Source organism: Gobio gobio (genome assembly GCF_949357685.1).
Source record: "Gobio gobio genome assembly, chromosome: 21".
NCBI lineage: Eukaryota > Metazoa > Chordata > Actinopteri > Cypriniformes > Gobionidae > Gobio > Gobio gobio.
The window spans coordinates 26484686-26512130 of NC_137117.1; the positions used below are offsets into that span (position 1 = coordinate 26484686).

General features: G+C 39.2%; 2 protein-coding genes across 10 annotated transcripts in view; both read right to left on the bottom strand.

The window, feature by feature from the left end:
• Positions 1-277: 277 nt before the first annotated feature.
• Positions 278-14622, bottom strand: igsf21b (immunoglobin superfamily, member 21b). The gene is made up of 10 exons (XM_079802347.1): positions 14365-14622; positions 11280-11392; positions 6923-7044; positions 6682-6800; positions 5591-5706; positions 4967-5447; positions 4372-4472; positions 2719-2911; positions 1209-1247; positions 278-1122 (listed from the first exon to the last, which is right to left on the bottom strand). The coding sequence occupies exons 1-10, from the start codon at positions 14420-14422 to the stop codon at positions 1046-1048; spliced, it is 1419 nt and encodes a 472-aa protein (XP_079658473.1). The 5' UTR covers positions 14423-14622; the 3' UTR covers positions 278-1045.
• Positions 14623-16113: 1491 nt separating this feature from the next.
• arhgef10lb (Rho guanine nucleotide exchange factor (GEF) 10-like b) overlaps positions 16114-27445 on the bottom strand; it is a 52004-nt gene continuing 40672 nt past the window's right edge. For all 9 annotated transcript variants that reach the window (XM_079802717.1, XM_079802725.1, XM_079802719.1 and 6 more), the window contains 7 exons: positions 25141-25227; positions 23669-23883; positions 23375-23532; positions 20342-20484; positions 18787-18958; positions 18466-18588; positions 16114-18042 (listed from right to left, as the gene is read on the bottom strand). In XM_079802717.1, the coding sequence (XP_079658843.1) occupies positions 17504-18042; positions 18466-18588; positions 18787-18958; positions 20342-20484; positions 23375-23532; positions 23669-23883; positions 25141-25227 (1437 nt within the window). In that variant the 3' untranslated portion in view covers positions 16114-17503. The remainder of the gene's footprint in view (positions 18043-18465; positions 18589-18786; positions 18959-20341; positions 20485-23374; positions 23533-23668; positions 23884-25140; positions 25228-27445) is intronic.

The window sequence follows — 27445 nt, forward strand, 5'->3', positions numbered from 1 at the left end:
TTAAAATATAAATACAACATTTCAAAGTCAACCACTGATGGTTTTGTGTCGATGCACAGCGAGTAGCCTACAGAATGACAGCTAACAGTTCACCGGAAATGCTCAAGCTGGCTTATCGAAAACCTGGAAGCAACCCTGCATATGGTCATGTGAAGACTCGACATCAGATAATGGATGAGCCGCATTCGAAGCCGATGTAAAATGACTAGACATGCTAAGCTTCTTGATAATCAGAAGTGTTCAGTTAGGTTAGAATAATGACCTTAGCTACCTACTTGGTGGAAAATTTGTTTATTTTGTTGACTGAAAATGGGAAAACATAAAATTTGAAGTCATATGATTTGCCTTTTGTATGGATTTCAGCAGAAGAAGAAAAAGAATTATGGGATTTCAAGATTTTACTTAATTCTTTATCAAGTTTAGCAACACACCTTCTTCACTGGGTATTCCGTTTTCTCTGCAGAAGCAATGACATTGCACTAGAATGCATTACAGGAACATCTCAGTGAACACCAGTCAAAAGGGTTTATTGACTTTTTTTATGTATAAAAAAAATAAGTTGCTCGGTCTGTAGATCTACACTGTCATCTAGAGGTCATACGCTGTAGGTGAATCTGATATTCAACTTTGCACTCAACAGCTCGGGTATCTTAAGGAACAACATTAATGAAATGACATTACAATAAGCTGTTTAGAATGATGAAAGCTGTAATGTATGTCCAGGATTATCTGTATGTGGGCCGACCCATTCCATTCCACTCTAATCCTTTTCTGCAATGCAGCTGTGCACAAATACAATGTAGAAAATGAAATCAAAGCATGAATATGTCACTGTATTGAGACAAAACAGGTGCGGGACAAACTGAGCTGAACTGTAGTCACGTGGATGGGGTGGGTTGAGCTTATCGTTCTGATTCTGAGCACATATTTCTCTGCTGCAATCTCAGTCCTGGATTATAGTGTAGCTGCTGGACAGCGAAAGAGATGGCAGAGGAGCTGACATAGCATCACAGAGGGTACTAATGTAAAGCGCATCCCATTGTGCTCATGTTAACTCAAGAGTCAATGACAACAGCAACATCATCAGCGAGGGTCCAAGCATGTCTCCGGCAGAATCGCCCACTGAAAATTGTTCAACAATCATTGTGAGAGTTTAGAGTCTAGAATATTGTTGGATATTGTATGTGTAGGATGTTTTTGTGCCTTACAGTTCAGCTGTTTAGTCTTCTTCTTCATCATGGGATTTTCTGTTCAAAAAAATGTGTTGAGCTTTAGTTAAAACATAAAATGTATCAATAAAAACACAGAAATATGTAACCTAAGTATTTTTGTTATGTTGAACTTGCTGATATTCTGGTCATCATGGACTCACACTGACACCTAGTGGTGTGGATGCACCATCACACAAAGGTTAAGATATCGGTTACTAATGCCATTTTTGACATGCTCTAATTGCATTCGGCCATGATTAAATTCCGAGAGAAAATAGAAGAGAAAATGGTGGCTGCCATGTGACCCATTCATGCTTTTGTCCACATGAAAGTTGCAATAGTCTTTCTTCCTTATCCTTATATCCTTTTCAGATGATAAAAAACAGGACAAGAGTTGATTTTATTAATTGGGAATTGATTGGATTTTTGTCGTTTGCTATTTCTGCGGTCTCATCCCAGATAGAAAGCATTGTGACATTGAGTCAATGTTGACATTCCATCAGAATCATCAATTTGGTTGAGGTTGAAATTTCAATGCTAAGTAATATTGGATCAATGTTGATTTTTGGTCTTATGTCGAGGCTTACTGTCAATCTATCTGTCCCATCATTCAACATGTTAAAGCAAATCCAAATCAACTGGGTACATTTCTGTGAAATGTGAGCACATTCATTATACTCAAAGGATGAATCTCCGCCAACGAGTGTGTGGATTAACAAAGAACTCTTCCCATAAATTGAACTCAATGGGATGAACCAGTTGATTATTATTAGTATTATTAATATTAATGTTTTAAAATCTCCTCCATCATGGAAAACATCTCCAATTCTCTAGTTTTTCCTCCTAGCTACAGTGCTCTCGCGCCAGTAAACACGTCATCAGAGAAGAGATTAAAGATTACGAGGGCACATGAATTAAAAAAATGATAAGCATGGATAAATCATTTATAATAAACACTGCAATATTCCATAAAAAAACATAATATTTGATTTCGATTTCAAGGTGAATTTAAGCTTGATGCGACTTCCTCTTCTTTAGTGAGTGTACATGATTTGAAACTTTTTTAAAAATACCATTATTTTCTTTACGTATAAAACTTTTAATGAGGATAAACATTACTGAGCGCAACTTTAAATCCGTAGGTGGCATTCTTAAATATTTAATGTTATGCATGTTGATATTAAAAATTAGACTTTGACCATAGACTATGAGTCTACTGATCAAACACTGTGATGTCTTTTGGAAATAAACAGCTTACAGCGATTGAATCTCACTGAACAGTGTGGGGGCATTTAATTACGGAGAACAAACAAAACACTGTGAGAAATAAGGATGTTTGGGAATGGTCTGAACATTTTAAGGCATGCGAATGCTGGATACAGACAAAACACTCTTGAGTGTCAGATGTGAATCCAGCATTGTGAGGCAGGTAGAATCTGAACAGTATGAGGCATCTGAGTGTTGGCTGCAGACCACTTGAACAACTTGTGATGCGTCTGATACTGACCAAACACTATGAGGCGGGTGTGCGTGTTGGTAGATCCCAAAGGGTTTTGGACCGTGCAGCGGTACATCGAGCCGTTGAGCTCAGCTGGGACTCTCTCCAGAACCAGTGCTTTACCAAACCTCTCTTCACTTCCATCCAGCAGAGGTCCTCCCACACGTGTCCATGTGAACAGAGGCTCTGGAAACACTTCATTCTGCAGCATAAAGAGAAAGTCAAAATATTAATTTTAGACATTTTAAACATTCAACGTGGTTACTCAGCACAACTTGCAGAGTATATAGTATATATTTTTCTGCATTCAAGAGAAATTACAAATAAAATATTTATAAGAGTAGCTTGGGAAACCTCTTTTTAATAATTGATATATATTTACTAAACACTGTTGGCAGTAATCATTTGCTCGTTTTATATTTGAAGATAATATTCAACAATTTTCAAAAGAAGCTCTCCAAGACATTTAAGGTCTAATATAAAACATCAAAAGCAGCTTAATTATTTAGTTCAACATTTCCAAAAGATATTGGTAGGCATTATAATTGTTCAAAATTAGCTGTCGCCAAATATAAAACAACATCCCATGCATTCAAATTAGAGTAGTCATATTTTGCTCATACAAAAACATGAAACACTGCTACTGTTAAAGGGTTAGTTCAACCAGACACTCACCCTCATGTCGTTCCAAACCCGTAAGACCTTCGTTCATCTTCGGAACACAAATGAAGATCTTTTTAATGAAATCTGACAGCTTTCTGTCCCTCCAATGACAGCTACGCAACCTTTGATGCTTAAAAAAGTTCATAAAGAGATCGTAAAACTAATCCATATGAATTGAGTGGTTTAGTCCACATTTTCTGAAGAGACACAATTTGAATCTAGGCTTTTATTCACATATAAACATTCATCAACTCACACATCAGTTGTGGTAAACAGAAGCTCAAGGATGTTCGCTTGACGTGCGAGAACCAATGAGGTTCATTCTCGTGTTACGCAGCACGTTTGAGCTTCAGCAAGAACCAATGAGATTCATTCTCATGTTGCGCAGCACGTTGGAGCTTCAGCAAGAACCAATGAGGTTCATTCTCAGAACCAATGAGGTTCATTCTCAGAACCAATGAGGTTCATTCTCAGAACCAATGAGGTTCATTCTCGCGTTACGCAGCACGTTTGAGTTTCCGCAAGAACCAATGAGGTTCATCTCAGAACCAATGAGGTTCATTCTCGTGTGTTACGCAGTACGCTTGAGCTTCCGCAAGAGGTTTGTTCTTGTGCATCAAGCAGGTTCAGTTGAGCTTCTTTTTATGTTTGCTTATCAATGTTTCCATGTGAATAAAAGCCTAAATGAAATCTGTTCATCATGAAAACGCAATTAAGTCTCAATTGGACTAAATGGACTAAACCACTCATTTCATATGGATTCTTTTTACGGTCTCTTTATGAACTTTTGAAGCAAAAGTTTCGTAGCTGTCAATGAAAGATCTTCATTTGTGTTCCGAAGATGAACGAAAGTCTTACAGGTTTGGAACGACATGAGGGTTAGTAAATGATGACAGAATTAAAAATTTTGGGTTGAACTAACCCTAAGTTGCATTATTTGCAAATAATGTATTTGCGCCACTTCATATTCTAGAAACATTTCTCCTTTTATGATTGTACCGCTTTGGGCCCCATTTGGAATCCCTCCACTTTGATGCGAACCGTGTCTCCCACTTTCGCTCTGCTTGGAGCCACAGAGAGTTTCGGGCCTTTTGGAGCAGCTTGTAAACAGTGAGAAATGAAAGCGTTGTCGTTATGTCATAGGAGAGAGTGAGTCAAGGTGTTCTATTTTACACAAATAGTATAGAAGTTTAATGTCAGCCATAACATGAAAATAATTATATGTAGGCTATATTATTTTCATGTTATGGCTGGCAAAAAACTTCTATACTATTTTGTCTCAAATAAATGAAGAATAAAAGACTAAAATCAATCTGTTTTAAAGTGAATGTAGGCATCACAACATTATAATGTACATAATGAAAAATGGATATTCATTTTTGAATTTGCTAAAGATTACATCAAACGGTGTGGTTAAATTTGAAGGTTGAAAGTTGGATGACTGCAAAGGTTATCTAAATGTAAACATGAAAAACTCTAATACCAGCTGATAACCAAATATGGTATCAATATATTGTGCACCCCCTAATAAACATACATAAAAAACAGAGCCCTCAGTAACTGTATCTGGTAATGTATATAAGCTGACACTCACAGAGCGTAACCTCTGCCTTCATGGGCATGGATAGAGCCGGGTGCTTGACTTCACAGCTGAACAGAGCCTCATTGTCCAGTTGTGGGTTCAAGTGCCAGGTCAGAATAGCTTGGACCTCCATAGTGCCATCATGAAGCTCAGACTGCGTGTGGTTGAAATAGTACAGTGGGCTTGAGCTCAGCACCCAGCGTGGAAACTCTCGGCTGATCACAGTCTCTGGGATGACCTCCGTGGTGGGACTGGGTTCCTCGTGGTCAGGGGCTCCAGACGTGGAGCTGCGCTGGGGCCGATCCTTATCCAGACGCACCGGTTCGCTGTAAGGGCCCAGGAAAGAAAGAGACTTCTGCACTTTTGTATCGTCCAATTCTCGGCTGATAAGCGGTTGGTTATCCATGGCAGCAAGCAAGCCTCTGTTTTCCACTTTCTCTGAGGATTTGAAAGGATGGACTTCAATAAGTTCCCCATCCCTCTTGAAGTACACCTGCATTTGGGGAAGAAATAATTACAAAGCAGCTAAAAGGCAATGAAACACTTTAAATTTCCATTTAAATAACTGTTGCTTTGTACATGTCCGTCCTTACTTAAGTTTTGATTTAAAAGCTTGTGTTTTATTCTTCTACTAACCACAGGGGCAGGTTTTCCTCCAGTTACAATGCAAACAAGCGTGAAGTTTTGAGCCTCGTAGCGATTGAATCGAGCCGGCTGATTTGCTGCCTCAACAGATATTGATTTTGGTGGAGCTGAGAAAAATAAAGACATTGAAAACTCATTATAAATCGATAGCATCACTACAGCAGTTCAAAGAGATAAGGAGAGATGGCAGTGCAGCATTCAAAGTAATTATTAGTATCCTTCCCTCAAGGGCACTTTTGTGCTACAGATCGCAAGCTAGGAGATCCTCATTTAATAAGCTTTCAGTTTATAGGCAAAGTGCATTAGTAGACAAGATTTATATTATAATAGCACAATCTCTTACTTTAAGTCAGTAATCCATATGAAATCTTTATGATGATTTCTTAGCTGCTATTAAATAAACTCGACTTTGTGTCTCACTTACACTTCACAGCAAATTACTGTTGAAATGTATTAATTTACAAGTGCATGCATAGGGAAATTGCATTAATGCCCTGCTGAATTCCAAGACTTTCATGGGCATGAAGGCACATGCACAGGCAAATAAAAAAAGAATTTGAACTGACTGAGAATTTGAAATCCTGGTTATGGTACCACATTATTATTAAGCTAAAAAAAACTGCTCAAGCCTCTTTTTTAGTAATTAATCATTAATATCCTATTATCATTATTACATTTGATTATCTTTAAAAGTGCTCACTCACTGGACTTTAGTTTCAAGGATTAGGGTTAAAGGGATCTTTTACTCACCCTCATGTGGTTTCCAACCTTTTTTTTCTCGTGTGGAACACTAGAGAAGATATTTTTGTTCATGCAATGAATGTTTTCAAATGAATGTTCTTCAGAAGAAAGAGTCATACAGGTTTATAACAACATGAGGGTGAGTAAACGATGACAGAATTTTCTTTTTTGGGTGAACTATCCCTTTTAAAGTCTAACATAAAAGGCAGAGACTAACAGTTATAATGGGCTTTATGCTAATGCAACCAGATACTGAAGCACATCACTGTTTTGGTTTTTTTACTATCAATGATGCATCAAAGTTCTGTGAATTGAACTGTGAATGACGGATTATAACTTACACATGACATTAAGAGTGATACTCCCAGATGCCAAGACCACCTTCTCTCTAGATGCCCTGTCATAGATCCCCACATGGCATTCATATGGTCCGTCATCTTCCATCTGAACCTCAGGGAGCCTGGGAACATTGAGGAACAATCTGTCTAAACACCTAACAGCAGTCCTAAAAATAGCATGGTACGTGCTGAGACGAAAGCCATGTAATATCCACTATAAACTGAGCTCTGCTGGGTATATAACCTGACAGTTGACTGGTAAACAAGGTCCTCTCTTCTGCGGAAGTCCTCTATGTGAGAAAAATTGGTGTTGTACATGGCGTCGTAAGTGAAAATTTTCTGTTTTGAGGTTCCACCTTCAGTTACCTGTGAAAACAATGACAATATATTCTATCATGAACTGATCAGGGTAAAAGTTAAGAGAAATCAATTTGACTGTTTATAGTTAATCTGCTAGAATTCAGTTTAAATGTCTAGCTGCAACATTTGGACTAAAATCATGCTTATAAATCTGTGGTGCCAGGAACTTAGAACTAATTTTATTTTTCTGAACCATTTTCTCAATTACTTTTAACCAACTGCAGTCAAAAAGATTTTTCAGTTAATTTCATTAACTATAGACGTGATCTATAAACATTGCACTTGGCAGACATTTGGATTCATTGATGTTAAGATTACAGTTACATTTTGATCAGTTCAAGCATTCCCTGGAAATCAAATGACTTTGGTGTCCAATAATTTTGTCTTAATTTTGAAAGATATAATTGTTAAATGTCGGTCTGTTTCTGTTGCGTTTTTCATGCGTCACATGTTCCTTTGTCTCAGTTTCCCGCCTCCTGTTTGTTACTATGGTTTCCCTAGTTAGTCTAGTTCTGTTCAGCTGTGGTTGGTTATCCTCATCTGTATCACCTGTGCCCCTCGTTAGTCAGTCATCAGTGTTTGTATTTAGTTCCCTCTTGTTCACCCTTGCTTTGTCTGGTCTACGTTATGTTTATGCTGTTTGGTGTTCTGTCTAATGTTTATTTGATTAAAGCCTGTCTTTGTGGAAGTCCTTCATCTCATCTCATCTCATCTCATCTCATCATCTCCTCTCCTCTCCTCTCCTCTCCTCTCCTCTCCTCTCCTCTCCTCTCCTCTCCTCTCCTCTCCTCTCCTCTCCTCTCCTCTCCTCTCCTCTCCTCTCCTCTCCTCTCCTCTCCTCTCCTCTCCTCTCCTCTCCTCTCCTCTCCTCTCCTCTCCTCTCCTCTCCTCTCCTCTCCTCTCCTCTCCTCTCCTCTCCTCTCCTCTCCTCTCCTCTCCTCTCCTCTCCTCTCCTCTCCTCTCCTCTCCTCTCCTCTCCTCTCCTCTCCTGCACCATACACCCGTAACAGAAGAACGGATCAATACAGCGAAGGACTTCTAATTAAAGATGGACCTTTTTCTCATCCCCGTCTCTCCTACGCCTCCAAGGACTGAGGCATCAGCAGAGGATCGCCTGTGTGGGCTTCAGCAGGACGGTCGCCCACTTGAGAGGTATGTGGAGGAGTTTGATGAGCTTTGTTATATGGTGAACTGGCCTGATGCTTCTCTATCTGCCTGTTTTCTGGCGGGTCTGGATGAGGACACCGTTAGTTTCTTTGAACCTGCCTGTTCCTTCTCCCTTGTAGAAACCATCAATCTAATTCTATTGTTAAATTGTTCCGAGGAGGAGGTTCAGAGCGAAATGGGTTGTGCTCGTCCGGTCCCGTCAGAGAGGCAGGCAGCCTGGCAAGTTCCACCATGGTCAGCTTCCTCCACCTATCTCTCCAGTGGGTCGTCCCGTGTAGTCCTGCCAGCCCCGAAGCCCAAACGGCCTAGGAAGTGGGCCACCACTAAGCCCTCGATTCTGGCCGAGATGGCCGCGACCTCACCAGAGCCACAGGAGCCTTGGCTTAAAGACTTTGAGCGATCCAGCCCACGAGTCCGCCCCAAGTCTCCCTGAACCCGCTCCAAGTCTCCTGGATTCCGCTCCAGGCTTCCAAGACTCAGCTCCTAGTCTCCTGGACCCCACTCCTAGTCTCCTGGACCCCGCTCCAGGCTTCCGAGACATCGCTCCTAGTCTCCTGGACCCCACTCCTAGTCTCCTGGACCCCACTCCTAGTCTCTGGACCGGAATCCAGGAGACTAGGGGAGGAGTCCAGGAGACTAGGAGTGGGGTCCAGGAGACTAGGAGCTGAGTCCAGGAGACTAGGGGAGGCGTCCAGGAGACTAGGAGTGGGGTCCAGGAGACTGGACTCAGCTCCTAGTCTCCTGGTCTGCATTTCCCAAAACCTTCTTAACACTACGTCGTTCTTAAGTTATACCTTAAGGTTTACCTTAACGTTAATACGTGTTTCCCGAAACCATCTTAGATAAGAATACCTTCTGTAAGTATTACTTTCGTAAGGTTGGTCTGGACCACTCTTAGCTATACCTTATCACTATTGACAGTTCATTCCACTAGTGGCCACCACTGTGCAAAAAGCTTCTTTACATGTCAGTCTATACAAATATAATTCTGAAGTTGTAATATACACCCAATGTTCAATCAGGCTATTTTTTTTTTAATGAAAGGATTACAATTGTCATTACACTAATGGTTGTTAGATTTTTAATTATATTATCCAAAGGTACATCAGCTGGCAAACCATTAGACAGGAAAAGCTTAGGAGCCTATTTAAAGGGAATGATTGTGGAGGGGAGTTTGGTCAAACTATGGCAGCGAGACAGCGAATAGTTGTGCTAAATCAAAGACGGCGCCGTCCGCGGAGCCATGTAGTGTATGTGCACTATTTCATACGTGAAAACTTTAGTCCCCTGGCTACCATGTCAGAAGCCGCTATTCAAAATAAATTTCGCCTGCCACGACTGATTGAGCAGCTTTTAGATCTTGTTGGTCCAACTTTGTCGAGACAAACTGGACGGAGCTACCCTCTCAGCCCTGAAATCCAGCTGCTGGCGGCTCTCCGTTTTTATGCCTGGGGCTTTTCTGGAGGTGGTTGGGGATGGATATGGGCTGAGTAACACCTCGGTGTGGCGGTGCGTTCATTCAGTAACAGAAATTAGTTATTTACACAATGTAATGCAGCTGCTGGGCAATCATCCCTGATTGTGGAGTAAATTAACACACTATGGAAAATATATTGTAATAATATAAATGACTCTTTCAAATGCCAGTGAAGGCATACTGCCAGTTAGTGTAGCGGGTTGACGCATGATGCGGTTGAGTATGAAATTGCTGGTTCGCGTACTCATGTCAGAATTATATAAAATTTAGTTTGCAAGTTCAACTATTTCTGAAGTGCTTGTTTTATTTTTCGCATAAAGCAGTGAAACAGCCCCTGTATAGAGTAAATAATGGATTCTTGAGCCATCGATATAAGCCACTTCAGCACCGCCGCCACGGACAGCATCTGCTAACGTTGCACTTAAGAAGGTTTACCTTAAGCAACCTCCTAAGGTATAGTTCGAGGAACACACCTAGAAATGGTATACCTTTAGTTAAGTTATACCTTTAGAGTCTTCGTAGCGCGCTAAGAGACAACGTTATCGGGAAATGCAGCCCTGGACCCCACTCCTAGTCTCCTGGACTCCTCTCCTAGTCTCCTGGACCCCACTCCTAGTCTCCTGGACCCCTCTCCTGGACTTCTCCCCTAGTCTCCTGGACTCCGCTCCAGGCTTCCGAGATATCGCTCCTAGTCTCCTGGACGCCTCCCCTAGTCTCCTGGACTCAGCTCCTAGTCTCCTGGACCCCACTCCTAGTCTCCTGGACTCCTCCCCTAGTCTCCTGGATTCCGGTCCAGGCTTCCGAGACATCTCTCCTGGACGCCTCCCCTAGTCTCCTGGACTCCGCTCCTAGTCCCCTGGAGCCCGCTTCAGCCCGCCACGAGCCCGCTCCTGCCCACGAGGCGGTTCCATTCCGCGAGCCCTCCACATGAACCTGTGGGTGGGACACGTGGGCGAGACTCCAGATCCGCCCGGGTCTCCTGCTCCGCCCAGGTCTCCTGATCCGCCCGTGGCTCCACCCTGGAGGCCCCCCAGCCAGTCAAACCCCAGTGCTCCCGCCTCCAGGACTCCAGGGTGCCCACCCTCCCTCCCCATTTGGACTTCTATGGCGCCAGGACGCGCCTACCGGGAGGGTTGCTTATTTGTACATTTTTAATTGTGGCTTAAGCATCCAAACAGTTTTTGGGGTCACTGTTAGTTTGTTACCTTTTGTATAGAGGAGAGAAGCAGCAAAGTTGATCATTTATGATTTATGATGCATTGCAAATGGTGTGGCAAGAGTTAAAATGTCAAGGAAATGTGTTGGCATACTGATTGAATGTTTTATCCGTTAGCTCAATCCTTCCACACTTATGGCTGTGTGACGACAAAATGAAAACAGCTTGTCCTAAATTCACTGAGGCATTCAAACTTAATCTTGAATATATTTTCATATTTTGACAGTTTGTTCTCACAACGTCAGTTTGCCAACAGAACACCAACCTAAAAGAGTTTGAAAAAGCGCAAAAACTAGCACACCGAAAAACAAGTGATTATTTTCCCCAGGATACTGAAATAAAAGGTGTATCATGCAAAGATAAAGCTCGGACCCCACTTACCCGAAACCACACAATCTCTCGTAAGTTGCCATCCGTCCTGAAATTGCACTTCAAAGTCACTGTGTCCCCCATAACCACAGGAGGGAGAGGCTCAATTGTGACAGTTAAATAACCTGGAAAAAGATAGCAGTGTCACTTCCTGAATGCTTTATTACATTCTCAAATTGCACAACCCTCTTTTAAAATCCCATTCAAATTACCAGCAATGAGCCCCAGCAAAATTACAGTGCTCTCCTCATTACTGAAACCATTAAGTCATAAGTTAGCAAAACCGAGTGCTTTTGAAGAACTCAATATAAACCTCCCCCAAGAGAGGCCATGCTGCAACGACAGTGAAATTATAGCCTATAATGAGCTCTTGATCCAAGTTGTGAATATTTCAGATCAAAAAGCATGATTGCAAAAACCAATATGTTGTGAGAAGTCCACAGTCTCCATGCCATGTTTCATTAATGTTTAATCTCCACCTTGCAAGACATAACAAACTTTCATCAGTGCATACCAGTCAGGTGGCCCTAGTTCTCTATTATTTAACAAACTCTGCTTGTATTACTGACAATGTTCGGATCAAACAATTATCCATTATTCAACGTAATGACATTGATCAAGAAAACATTTTCTAAACACAATCCCCCGGTTTCACAGAAAAGGCTTAAGATAGTCCCAGACTAAAATGCATGTTTGATCTGTTTTAACTGAAATAAACTTGTATTGACATCTTAAAATATGTCAGTGCCATTGTCTCAAGATGCACACCAGTAATGTGTTTTTCTAGAGTATGTTTATAAAAGCTACTTAAGTGCCCTAATTGAACTTGTTTGGGCTAAGCCCTGTCTGTGAAACCGAGCCTATATCTACATTGCAGACAGTGTTATAGTTTCAACAACTTTTGCATTATTTTACTCTAATCACTTCTATGATAAAACAACAGACAAAACAAAGCGAATACATTAACAAAACTAAACAAAGTGAAATACCCTATAAAATAAGCAACAAATAACAGACTTGCATCTAACAGGTATGCCTATAACAAAATGTAAAGAATTTTCTTACAAAACTAAGCAAAGTGAAACAAAAATGAAACAAAAAGACAAAAAAAAATAAGAAATCCAAAATACACCACAAAACAAAATATAAAAGCAAATCAAAATCAAACACCCATCTGTTTTCATCTGTCTAGAATGGATTTGAAAAGATGTTGCATACACGCATTGTTCAGCGCATTACAGTATTGCATAATGTCTGTCACAAGGATGGATTCTTTGTGTAGTTTGATGCTTCAAGAGCCAGAGCTACATTTCATCACTTCCACGTCTTCAATCCATCACGTCTGCTGAGCTATACCAACATCAGACAGAAAGCATGAAATGCCTCTGTGTCTCGACAAACCGGGGAAAGCAGCCGTGTCTTGCTGAGTGTTGCAGTTCTATTGTAAGCGCAGCACAGGCATCGGAGTGGGAGGCAATCGGCCTATAATCTGTCACAAATTCACTGACCTACAAAATCCCACTGCTCCACCGTATTGGCTTTTTTAAACTGACGTCAGTGAATGGATTATTATTTTTTTCAGTGTGTTTTTCCTCTTTCCCTAATCCACTGTAATTTTCTCCATCAACCAAGCGATTCTGTAGGATGCCCCACAAGCGGCACAGGACACTGTCTGGGATGTCCTGTGATCCTCAGGCAGTTACTTCCTCGTGCCTTCATTTACTGAGCAAATGCTACAGAGTGTCCTTTAGGAGGCTTAGTGAGTGGAGACCATGTACATTTTAAGGGTTTATGACATTGCCTCTCAACATAAGCACATTTCATAGACGGAAATAATCTTGGAAATCAGAGCAAATCAATCTCTGGTCAAATGTCAAAGTTGGCTGGGAATGTTAAAGGTGATGTGCATGGATTAGTTGGGCCACTGAGATGATTTCAGTAATCTATTTGATTATGTAAACATGCATAGAAGCATATCAAAGGTTAGAGTGTATTAAAGATGCCTAGTGTGCTCACAAGAAGGTTTACCATTTGTGTTATCTATATGAATTACGCAGTCTGAAGTTACATGAGAAATCGATCAAAAATCAACAATGACATCCGCTAGGTAACCATACACAATGAGGGACCCACTTCATACCCATATTCACATTAATGTTCAATCGATATGGGGTTTTAATGACCAACTATTAAACCTTTACATTTGGTTTGCCCCAATCTTTCACATCTATTTACATATTTGCTGTAAGTCATGCCCTTTATCAAACTCGTGCACGTATCAACATAATTTAAATGTAAGTTTAACGTCCAAACCTTATTAAACAATAGCTAAGTCCAGGTATCATCCTATGCACCATGGATATGATATATATTGCAAAGGCTTGGATAGGTAAACACTTATAAGGCTTAAAGTTAAACTGCATTCATATCATTATAAATAAAGAAACACTGCTAATGATGCACTTCCCAAAGCCTCTGTACCTCTAATATGATCTGACTGGCGACATAAAGTGCTCGACTTGTAGGAATGAGGCATGACATGATGCTGGCCAGCATTATTGAGTTACAGTAAGAAGTTGCAATTACTAAATCATGTCCAGAACAAGCAGTCTTTCTGTCTTATGCATGCATAGGCATGAAATAAAGAAACAATGCATTACATAATATGATATACTAGCTTGCTCTTAATAATCTTAGATATTCCTATACACGATTGTTCAGCAATCAATGACCTTTCATTAATTCAGAGTGCAGATAACCCTCATAAAACTGGGTCAGGACAAAAGATTAAGCTTTAACCTCAAAATAACCACCCATCAAACTCATTAGAGTGCACCTGAGTTTAAAGGACAAGCCACCTCAATCGTGAAATCACTAAATTCATATAGAGAGGAACTTACTGAAGGATGTAAACAGTGCAGATGGGCTTTAGGTGGTACGGTATTGATAGCCAACTAAAATCTTTAAAACTGTACAGTATAAAGTTAAAGGCATAAATTAATTCAGTCCAAAGTGTAGAAAAACCAAACAAAATGCAATATCAATATGGCATGACTTCTCAAAATCTCATATCATGAATAATCCAGGTAAAACTTACCTATAACGAAATCCAGTAGGTCAGCACACAGGAGCAAAGATAAAGTAATTATACTCATCTCTTTTGTCTTATTTTATTATCACTCAGTGGCGCAAGTGTGTCAGTATTCCATCTTAATAATATGTTTATGTCATCCTCCGTACAAAGCTGAAATATTAAGTAATTCGTCGCGATTCTCCCAGTGATTTCTCATGGTGTGCTTCTAAAGGAGCAGCAGCAGCATCTCTCTTGCTCCGTCGGGTGGAGATTCTCCAAAGCAACAGATCTGAATGAATTCATTCTCTCGTGCACGGGTGCGCGCGCCCCATGCCCCGAGCGCGCAGTCATTAACTCTCTCATACTCGCTCTTACACACATACAAGCGCGGGGAATCGCTGATGAAATAACTGCCAGGGACAAACATTAATGCTATGTTATTTACGTATTAAGGTTAGTATGAAAACGCTTTTTAAAATTGTATTTGATGTTGATTATTAAATGTGCAAATATTTTGTTTTGTGAACATATGTGGTTTACTGTGCAAGGATGATCAATGCACAGCAAGCCAAATGGACGGATTGTCAGTTTTAGCCACTCACACAAACACAACTTAAAAGGGTAGGCTACATTAGATACCCCTCAGTGTATTGTGACATAGAGGATCAGGTCAGACATTCTTCCATAGAAACTGCCTGGGTTATTTTTTCATCTCTCTCAGCAAAGTAAGCATGGGACCTGTTATTTTTTAATCTCTTCTTATATATTTGCGCTGATGCGACGAATGAAGATAGATGAAGCACAACCCACACTGTAAAAAAAACAAATGCTATAGAAGAAAATTATTAATTGCATACATAGTCAAACCAAAATTATTCAGACACCAGAAATATTTTTTTACGTGGGTGCAGGACAGTTAATTTATGTAAGTGAGGATAGCAAAAAGTAAACTGTGACATATTATACCCAATAATTCTTCATTGGTCTACTAGTAAAATTGTTAAAAATTTGGGACCAACATGATTCAGACACTTTGACCTGACCATGTGTTTTTTCTTTAATTTCTAATGCGACATTTTACACCACAGACGGAACAAAATGAAGCAAAAAAAATTGGCCATTGGTTGACCTAAATTGGTATCTAATTGTGTACTTAAATTTGAAAGCTGATTGGTTGATTGTAATCCATTACATACCTTTCTATCAAAGTTATCTGACATTATCAAGATGAATTTGTTCTGACACAGTTTAACTCTAAATTCTTGTCATATTTTATTTGTTCTACTCAAAACGAATAAACTGTGATAATGTGAGAAAATGTTTAAAGTGTTGACTGTATACTATTCAATAAAAATATTATTTATTCTAATAATAATAATAGGAAGTACAAAGGATGAATTAACATAGGTCTTTAATCTTGTTATAATCACAAAAAAATAAATAATACAGTGTACAGTTTAAATTCTAATTTTAAATGTCTTATTTCAATATTAAAACATTTTCTCTTATTTGCATTTTATTTTTATTAAAAAATGAATGGTTATGAATTGTAAATAGATAGGAAAATGGATAATATACTGTATATAGATTTTTTTTACAATAACTGGATTTAAGAGCATGAACACGTATTATGAGTAAGTACAGTTATTGGCACATCCTCCATAATCACAGAGGTGTGAACATTGTGCTTCTATTTAAGTTTTACAAAGGAGGGGCATTATCTTGATCAAGTCCTTCAATTAGCAATAATGAGTGTCTTGATTTCCCACCAGACACAAAGCAATCAAACATCTTTAATTAGAAGCGTTTGATGCAAACATACTTTACAGCTCCTCAAACTAAACGAGGCTCCTTACCAACCACACCACAAAAGAAACTTACTGTCATAGTGAAAAACACCATCATCAAAGTAAACCAAAGTTTCTCTTCTACAAACATAATAGCTTTTTTATTCAATAATGGACTAGCTTGAAGCATTTCATCTGAGCATGAATTAAATGCCTTGTGTCATTTACTTGAATAGCACCACAGGAATAGCACAAAATTAATAGATGAAATAAGCACACATCCTGCTTACAAAACATCTATATCAGTACGATGAGTGACTGTTAGACAGCTCCTTTAAACCCTGACAGGTCAGTTTTACTGCACGTCTGCCTGAGATGTGATTTGGCATCCTCTTCACGTAGCACTAGTGACACAACGTGCATATATTAACCGCTGCCTGAGCTGTGCCATACTGCGTTTGCTGATATGTTTACTGTGAGAGCTGGCAGTGGCTGCGCAGAGATAAAAGGCTGAAAATATGCTGCGATTCAACATAAAATGACTCTGTAGTATTCATTTACAGCAGGTCTTCACACACAATGCCATTTCAAAACCGTTTAATGTCGAGTCAGTTTAAAATTAAATGAAATGCTTTTAAATAAAATCGTAATGGAAAAATTGCAGAAACGTCAATCATAGTAAATATGATTTATTTTAATTTCTTTTTTAAAAAAGTGACACTGCGAACAATGAGAACCATCAGAAACAAGTACCTACACAGAAGACTTTGTTTCTCCCTATCAAATTGTACACTAAAATAACATTAAAACACATTTAAATAGACTGACTTTTCTGTGCGCACCACTTTGGTGGTGACGCATACAAAATATCTTTTATCATTTAAACGAATTGGGTCACAGTCAATACTCAGATACATACTAAGGATTACTTTATGTATTACATCTGAAGAAAAACAAAACAATAACACTTACCCTGATTCCTCGCATGCAGATGTGATATAGCTAATACAATTCAATCATTTGGTGGTATCAGTCACTTAGTAATATTTTCAAGAGGTGAGATTATTTTATATTTAGATGTGGTGCATTATCTAGCCAACTGAGCACATGCTATTATTATGACAGATGGATATTGAATGGTGCGGTTGTTTATCAACTTAAAGAATATTCCAGTTCATATCGACAGCATTTGTGGCATAATGTTGATTACCACGAATAAAACTTCCTCATTTACCTAAAAAAACCTTCTGGAAGTGGCATAAATAATCCTCATAAACCAAACATGCTTACAGTCCTTACAGTTTGTCCTTCGATGATCCAACGATCCCTGCAAAAACACCTTATGAAAGCCAAAGGATGAAGAAATTATTACTTCCTCAAACTGTGATGGGCAATTGCCAGACCATGAGCGTGTTCTCACTGGAGTCATGGGAGTTAGAGGGGCTAGCAAGCCGACGGAACCCTTTTCCACCGGATATAACGGCGGTGGAAGTCACTTTCTCCCTACGTGCCGATTCCTTAGATGAGGGCCCAGGCCCTCTGACCCAAACATCAGGGTCATCGCTCAGCTCATAGATGGAGCCGTCCTCTAGGGTGTGCTCCAGAGATTCCTGGGTCAAGTCGGATGACTCTTCGGGCCGGGCCGTCAGGAGTTTTCCTGGGAGCTGAGAGGTAGAACGGAGGTGGTACTGCAGCAGCACTCCTTTGGCTTTGGTCTCTCCCTGAGAAGAGCCATCCGCCTGCTGGAGGGACTCCTGAGAGGAATTTGTCGCCTCCTTATCTTCACCTCCACTATTTGAATCTGCACCCTCCGTGGCAGAATCTCGCTTCAGGAAATCTTGGGATAAAACGCTGGAGGTGGCCAGCAAGAATTCAACAGGGCCGCTGTGAGCGTTGAGTGAGGTCATCCCTTTTCCTGATGGGAAAGAGGGACCGTTTTAGGCGCTTTTCCACCATCGGGCTGAACGGTTCTAAGAATGGTAAGGAACGGTTTCAGTTCTATTTCCAATTGAGCCTGGTACGGCACAATTACAAACCGTTCTCAGCCCGCGAATTCGCAGCAATTAATAATAAAATTAAAAGAAATATCTGCATCATCCTCTATAATAACCCTGTAAACTCTTGCATTACCAAGGCAAACAACTGATGCATTTGTATAACATTTCAAAGAGCTCTGTTATTTGCCCCGTAGTGGAAAATGAAACCATATCCGTACCAGCTGGCCCTGATCGGCACGGAATGTAATAGTTAAGCAAAGAGAACAAATTGGCCCGATGGTGGAAAAACGGCTTTTGTGGTTGTTAACAAAATGAAGGCTTAGATGCAATATGTGGCTCACCTGTTATTTTGGGGATGCCCTCCAGCCTGGGCACTGGCAGGGTTACAATAATGCCCTGAGCGGTGCCCACCCATAGCAGCCCCTGGCAGATGAGCAGGCTGGTTACACACACAGCTTTTTGACCTATGAAAAAATATATATATATATTCCTTACATACACACACACACATCTTATACATTTTAGTTTTCAAATTTCGCTACCAACTCCTGGTCAGTATTAAACATTTTTGTTAATCTTGACACCTGACCCTTGTACCCTGTGTGCCAAATCATCATCCTACTGAAATTATATCCTGCACCATAATCACATGTTGTACTTGCCAGGGCTCAAATACGCAGAGGGTGTTGAAATGTTGATCTCTTGGAGGTGTTCCAATGTTTCTGTATGAAACAGACGTAGGGATGATCCCTCTGAAAACGCCATCCAAACCCCTCCTCCAGCGCGCACCATGTGGGTCACACTAACCATAGGGTCTGGATGAACTTCAAAGCTCTGGGAATCATTAAAAATACAAAATAATGATGAAAAATCATAAAAGCGAGAAAGAGCAAGAGGCCCTCAAAAGTGGGTATAATTCACAGTATTCACATAGTATATAAACTGGGCATATTAAAGAACCATAAAAGCTTAAGTTAGTAAACAATCCACCTAAATAATCCAAGTCAAAAGAGCACTACAGTTAATAAGTAATAACACTAAGAGGCAATTATAATATGAAATGTATAGAATATTATATATATATATATATATTTTACAAAAGAAAAAAGCATTATCTATTACTTACCAAAATCTAAGTATTATCTATAATTTACAAAAGATAAATATAAATATTTATTAATATTATTAATATGAAATATGAATCTTTGTTGGACAAAATAATGGTTTGATTATTTTGTACACTCCACTGCAACAACATAAACCATGTGCCCTGCTGTTTATCTAACAGGGCTATTAGCACTGATTATTTTTGTTTTATATTTTGATTTGTTTTATATTATTTATTCTTATTTACGGTTGGTTATTGTTATTTATTGCTGGTTTTATGCAGCAGTTATTTGTGCAATAGTAGTGGTCTTTTTAGCTGTGCTATATATCTGATATATCCATCTACATGTTCTGCTCCCCTGTATGGACTGTTTATATGAGACATATGCGATTCATTTATTTATTTATTGAGTGATTCGAAAATACAGAATACACAAAGTCCAAGAAAAAATTCCCTAAGGGGACAATAAAGTATATCGTATCGTGTTTTTTGGTTGTTTGTAGCCATATAATTGCAATGTATGCCAGTACTTCCTGCACCTTGCCTCTGTTTTACAAGAGATAAATTCTGACAGATGCTTCCTCCACAGGTGCAAACAACTATTGACTTGCAAATATAAACAGGCTTATCCACATCTTATCGTCCGGTTGAACTGAACTTCCAACTTCCAACACTGAATTTAATCCTGATATTAAGCATCAGGAAGGCAGAGGGAGGGTGCACTCCTTGTGGCAAAATAGAGAGGTTGGCTCAGCTGTCAGAAGTGATCAAAGGCTAGCACCCTAACATGCTGTTGGGCTTCTACAGGGAGGATACCTTTTATGTGTGGCTTAAGATGCTCTCTCTCATAATGCATCTAGCACGGGAAGCCATCTTAACAGGGAAATGAAATGTAAAACTTTGAAATAAAATAATAATTTCAAGGAAAGCTTTCCTAAACCAACCTTTGTTGCAGAACAGCTCTCAAGCTTTGATAATCTCATAATGAAAAGCACTGCAACTGTGAACCTTCGTTGTGAAGGTGGTGGAATCACATTCAACACATTTAATTTCACCAACACATTCCTCTGAGGAGAAGGATCTAGTGTTTATCACATGTGAGTGCCTACCTGAGTCCTGAGAGGGGAGCCCTCAATCACAGAGACCTGGTTGGCACAGCTGGCCCACACATACTCATCTATTCGGAGGAGTTTGAGGATGGGCGCATATCCAATAACCACATGTCTGCAGGAATCTGGATCCCACAACCCCTCTATAACCACAAAATGCATGCTGGATTCAGAGCTGCTACTGCAAATGTTTACACATCTTTGACCATACAGCAGTAGATTAAGAGAGTTTAAAACATTAAGCATATTAACTACAGTTGCAGGAAAAAAATATGTGAACCTTTCACCTGGAGTTCTAAACACTCGCTTTCATTACATGGACAAAAATAATTCTTCTTTTGTTTTCCACTGAAGAAAGAAAGTCATACAAGTTTGGAATGACATGAGGGTGAGTAAATTACGACATTTAAGTTGTTGAATGAACTATCATTTTAACATTCTTTGTTCATTGAAGTCAGCTAACTCAACCCTACCTACATAATAACTATTTTACAAGGTGCAGATTTTGTATACATTTGTACGATGTGATTTGTACTGCAATGCATGAAGATCCACCCGTCGATGGGGCGTACTTGGTAGTTGGTACAAAAATCCAGCATTCTAGATCAGGCAGGCCATGTAGTCAAGCTCCGCTATCAGCTGACTGGAAAAAATCCAACCCTGATCCGATTCCTATGCACTCAATTGGCTACTCTTTTAAACAGGACGCCTTACTATAGCTTCAGTTCTGCCTGCTTGGCTGCTTCCACAGCATGCTGCTTTACAAGGCCACCTCCACCCCAGCTCCTCCTTAAACTGTGTTTAACCTAATGTCATTCTGTTGTCATTGATGCATGCTCTGTTCTCAATGGGGGATTTACACTGCACTCCCAGTTTAAAAAAAAGGGAGCTTGTCCCCAGAAACTGCTGCTGTTCCCTGTGTTGGCTTTTCATGGAGCTCATGAAAAGGATGGGGAATTTAGAACAGAGCCATATCGCCAAATGTAAATTTAGTAAAATATGCCAACAAAAAAGTTGACTAAAGCCCTATTCGCACGGGATTAGTATTACCTGGTGACCTCTAGTAATTTGTAATAATTGCGGAGGTTGTCTGTGATCTTAATCCCTTGCGAATCGGCCATGTCTGAAATTTGTAATGTAAAAATTCCCCCGCAAATGACCTACCATATTTCGCCGAACACAGAGGTCCTGTGATAATATTAGTCCCGTGCGAATCGGCATCTCTGTGATTTGGCCAGGATTTGGAAGGTCGTATATAATTTTTGCAAGGTTTTTGTTTCCTGTGCGCATTTTTATCCATATTTCGCGAAGAATGGAGGCTGCATTCATAAAGCGCAACGTTATAAATGCCTGTGCGGCTGTGCACATTATACTTTCACTTTAGAATTTGAGCCAATTTGGGAGCGAATTGCTTGAAAGGTGTGTTCAATATTATTCTTAATGAAAAACACAAAAACAGAACAGTATAATGACAAGCTCGCTTAAATGGGCGCTTTAACATTTAGCTTTGAAACCAAATCTTCCGCCGTCATATTGTCAGCTCCTCACTCTTGTGATAAATTAAATCTGATTCCTGCTGCTGGTCTGTGCTCAGTTCGGTTTTTAATTGTAACGTCTGTTCTCTAAATGAACTAAATTATTTGTATTACTATAAAAAAAAATCTAAACGACGGTGGGAAAGTGATTTAACACTGACTATCGCAACAAGCCTAGATAACATATAGCAGCACGCGGTAAGGAACTGTTGTTTATGATATATCATACAGCTATAGGCTATAACGAAAAAACATTAACAAGTCTTGACATCATATCCGGGAGATAAATCAGTAAATACGAGTAAAATCACAGGCTTTGCTTATCCCGTGCGAATGCGCCACACGAAATTCAGATTTGGGGGGGTAATTTCTAAATCACACGAGGTCCCCAGATAATACTAATCCCGTGCAAATAGGGCTTAAGTTTGTCTATGGTGTTTTTGACTTAAGTGGACCTGACTGAAATGTGCAAATGAGATTAGCCACCAATTCGCCAAGACATAAAACAGTTACCAATTACCATGAGAGTGTGTTAGCTAATCTGAAATCGCAACATTTAGAGCCTGGGCATGGAGGTGTATATATGAAAAAAACGTTATCAAAAGAGCACCTGGATGTTTTGCCAGCCCTACTTGCAAAATATTCTGTGGACAGATGAAGCCTAAGGTATTTGAAAGTAGTAAGCAGCTCTTTAGAAAAACTGGGATGGAGGGACATCATCGGACTTTGCAGCCTCAGGATCTGCACAGCTTACTATCACTGATAGGAAAAAATCACTTCCCAGGTTTATCAGGTCATTTTGCAGGAGGATGTAAGGCCCTCAGAAATCAAGAGATTCAACAGGACAACCATTTCAAGCACAGGACTAAATCAACACCATCTAATGTGGCTCTGTCCTGTCCTGAAAGATGCGTTGGCATGACCTCGAGTGAGTGATTCACACTAGACATCCCAAAAATATTGTTGAACTGAAATGATTTGAACAGAGGAAACGCTTTTTCCCCACCCTGCCCTGTGAATGGTTACATGGCCCAATAAAAACATGCAAATGCATCATTGCTTGCGTGTTATTTGTTTAAGCAGATTGCGTTTGTCTTCTTTTGAAGATTGGATGGAATTTGAGGACAAATTTATGCACAAATCCACGAGTTCACATATTGTTTCTTGCAACTGTAAATCCAAAGTAAATGAAAAAAGAATTGAATTGAAATTCTTCAATTAATTAAAGGGATAGTTCACCCGAATATATAAATTATGTCATTATTTACTCACCCTCATGTCTTTTCAATCCTGTTTGACTTTATTTCTTCTGCAGAACACAAAAGAAGATATTTTGAAGAATGTTGGTAACCAAACAGTTTTGGTGAACATTCACTTCCATATCTTCTTTTATGTTGCTCAGAACAGAAAAAGAAAGTCATACAGTTTTGGAACAACATGAGACTGAATCCCTTTCATTTTTATTTACACTGAAAATCACACTGTGAAATTATTCTACCTTCACTCTTTCTATTGTAAACGGCAACTTTTCCATTACTTAGTCCAGCGAAAAGAAAGTTGGCAGAGTGTTTCAGGCACAGAACCGGGCAGCCCTCAGGGTTACAGAATGTTAGCAGACACTGAGCAGCGGTGTCCACACTTCCATAAACCAGGATGCTTGAGAAACACGCGCACACACACACAAACACAATATTACATGCTTTTCCCAAGGGAAAAAAAGTACATTAATTCTGACTTTCTGCATAAAATTAGCAATGTAATGCAAGAGAGGTACATATTCAAAAAGACTCACTTGCCATCCAATAATCCTACACAGATGGTGTTGCCGATCTTGGAAAGAACTTCAGTGGTCTGTGTCTCCAGTTCTTCATCAGTGCTGGGCTCTGGGATATACTCCAGACAAAGCACCGGGGAACCTAGAGAGAAACTTTTAACGGAGCGTGGAGTGGGTCGGTTAAGGGAGAAAATCTCCACCTGCCCATGGGTGTCGTCATCCCCACTAGCCACCTGTGCAGTCGAAGAGACAACAAAAAGAAAACAAACATGAGAAGGAGGGCATCCAGTGCCTGAACTCACTCACATGGCCCTCTGAGAGGCTGCAGGCAAAAAAGATGGAAAAAAAAAACATTGGAAGCACAGCCACGAGATAAATGATTTATAGAATGTCTTTTGATGTGGAATACTTGATGTTTGTTTCTAGAGTTGCCTTTCGAGAAACTTTTAATCCTGCTTCCCTCTTTCTTTTGAATGTCGATCAAACTATTCAAAAAAAAAAAATTTAGGAGCTCCTGCAACCATCACTTACTACAGCTCTGAAAAATATCACAAAAAAGTACATTTCCATGTAAGAGTTGTGATTCAGTCAGATTTGAGAACTGGTTCATGGCCTTGAAACTTTATACTGGAAATTATAAGGTACTTTTCGCTGTTTGTCCTTATTTTAAGTGACTCCTTCTGTATGTTACATTGTTATGATGAATGAGTCATTGAATCATTAATTCAACTGATTCGTTCAAACACACCAATTCATTCAGGAACAAAACAAGTGACTGTGGACCTGTCCCAATACCCACACATGTCTACTTACATATTACCTGTATTTGGCCCAAGTGTTCAAGTGGGCGAGAAGACAAAAATTGTGCATAGAACATAGTGATGTAAAATGCAAGTTTGTTTACTTAGACGTTATTTGCACTTTAAAATAAACTTCTAAATATCTGTTCAGTTTCAAAGGTTTTACAAAATACAAATACTCATCTCTGTACCAATAATATTTGCAACACTTTACGTTTTACTACCAAATTACATGTAATATCAGTGTTTGTAATGAGTATTCAGAACAAAGGCACTGTTCCTTGTGTGCTATTTATAAAATATGCTTAATGTGCCATAATACTTAAAATGCTAAAGGTTCAAACTCTGCAAGGAATGATCCATGTGCTACTTCCATTGTGCCTTTGAGTGAATAAAAACTACATATGCTAAATGACTACTTTAGTTAAGTGTGATGGAACTGGAGGTCTGCGAAATGTGCATATTTTCAGTAAGTTTAAATAAGGAGCTTAAGATGTCCTGATGACAGCCCTGGTCAGAGGTAGACTATTCAAATGTTTGTGATTGATTTGTTTCCCCTCAGATGCATAAGAGGTGAGGGACCCCCAAGTGCATCATCTAAGATTTACAGAGAGTATGATATTCCAGCACCAGTGGGTAGATTGATTTATAAAGAAGAAAGATGTTCTCATTGTGACAAAATTGACCTACCCAGAGGTAGCCCTGAGGCAAGGATGTACTGGCGGCAGAAAAACCGAGAAGGGCACAGTGGACCGGGTTATATAGGGCAGCCTGCAACTGCAAAAAACAAGATAAAGAGATTTTGACTTTTGAAAATCAGCATAAAAACAGTTCAATTACAATACTAAAAGATTGTTCTCTATATAGAAATAAATAACACAAACACAAAAACATATCTATATCTATATAGATCTTGACCAAGATCTTGTATCGACAATCCCAAAGATTTTCAATGAATTGAAGGACTTGACTCAGAGGTATCTATGGTGTGTCTGCACTTTTATTCTTCATATTAACAAGATCAGCAAAATGTTGTGTCTGTCATTAAAAAAAACAGGATATTATTCTGTTTACCCAAAAATAAGCATCTTGAGGCTCGATTTCATGAAGGCAAGCATTACGAGTAGACTGCTTTTGCAACAGGAATATTTGATATTAATCAAAATGGCATTGTGTAACTCACAGACCTTAAGTTTGTGCTCAGATGTCAGTAACCCAGAAAAATTTGTTTTTTCCGTCATTCAAGTAGCTGTACTTGCGTGCCTATTACTGACATAACTGCTTGGGGATGTTACCAAGATGGCCGCCAAGTGAACTGAATCAACCTTGCCTTGAAGGAATATTCTTTTTTAATATCTTTTTAACTGAATGCACATTTTGTTCAAAAACATGATCATTAGAGTACTGCAACAGTGAGATCAAAGAAAGACTGTTTTTTGCATGTTCAAAAAGCCAACGCAGAGCCATAGGATTATCTAAAACTAGAGGACAGAATTATACTTTTATTTATTTTTTTATTTTTTTTGGATTGAAGGCTTTAAATGGTCATGATAAATATGAGGAATCTTTTGATTCTCCCCTCAGTTTTCAGAAAGTGATATGAAAGGGATTTCAGATTCTCACAATTCATTTCATTTCATTTTGGGTTAGGAAAAGCCTATGCTTTTTACACACGTTGTTGTCCACATTTTGGCAGCTGTGGTGACTCTGATGTGTGCTGAGTTACTGCATATCTAAAAGTGTTGGTGACCACAGCCAGGACTTGGCTTGGAAAGAGAAGGAAAAGAAGTTAATTGACTGCAGGGTGTTTTGGCTCAAATTAGACAGACATAAGGTTATTAAACACCCATTGCCATTCGCATTCACATATAATTTATGCACAAGCCAGACAAGCTATTATTCCAGGTTTAATCATCGGTGGCCCATATGTCTAGTGACAAACTCAGCCCTGCCAACACTGTGCTATTCTTAATTAAGAGTACACTGTTCACCACAGCAAGACAACACATCAATCAGCATGTATTGTAGTAACTTATTTGATTATAATAGCTCCTTGTAATTAAAACTCATGACAATTATACTACAAAGGTTTTAAGGGTTTTGTTTCATAATGGTATGTAACAATAAATGTATTGTCATGCCATGTCATGTCAAAATCCTTCCAGTGTATCCAATTAAGTGTAACAGGACATAAAATACAGAAAACATTTACTCGTTTCTGGGTTTCTATTAAATAAATAATTTTTAATTATTTGACTTGGACTCATTTGTACCACTTGCCTGGTACATTCACAATGCTTTTTGAAGCTCTGGTAATCAACGGTGTTTGTAAGCTCCTTTTATTTTTTGTTGTACTTATTTTTCCTTTTTTAGCAGCTTGGGCCATAAATACAATATTTTGCTTTAAATAATTTTGCACACACTCAAGTCATTTCCTGTTATTGTGTTTATATTGTATTTATCTTCAGTGATGGCATTAAAGTACAGCCACAAACAACAGTCATTTTTCCACTTTTAACTCAGACAAATTTGCAGAAATTTTAAGAAGTTGTCCTTTTTTCCTTTTTATTACTTGTAGGGTTGAAAAAAAATTGAATTATTCAAAAAAATATTTATTGTAATATTATTTGTTTATATAATCAATAGGATATATTGATAAATATATATATTGGCAAATTAATTGAGACATGGGTTTGGCGGTTGCCAGGAGAACGGTACTTGCCTGACTGTATTGTGCCAAGTGTGATGTTTGGTGGAGGGGGGATTATGATGTGGGGTTGTTTTTCAGGGGTTGGGCTTGGACCCTTAGTTCCAGTGAAAGGAACTCTAAATGCTTCAGCATATCAAGATATTTTGGACAATTTCATTCTCCCAACTTAGTGGGAACAGTTTAGGGATGGGTCCTTCCTGTTCCAACATGACTGTGCACCAGTGCACAAAGCAAGGTCCATAAAGACATGGATGAGCGAGTTTGGTGTTGAGGAACTTGACTGGC

Coding starts and splice junctions, on each gene's coding strand:
- igsf21b (XM_079802347.1), bottom strand. CDS start 14,422: ATGAGTATAATTACTTTATCTTTGCTCCTGTGTGCTGACCTACTGGAT. Junction 2,912..4,371: donor TCCAAATGGGGCCCAAAGCG/GTACAATCATAA, acceptor TTTATGCTGCAG/AATGAAGTGTTTCCAGAGCC. Junction 1,123..1,208: donor GAAGACTAAACAGCTGAACT/GTAAGGCACAAA, acceptor AACAATTTTCAG/TGGGCGATTCTGCCGGAGAC.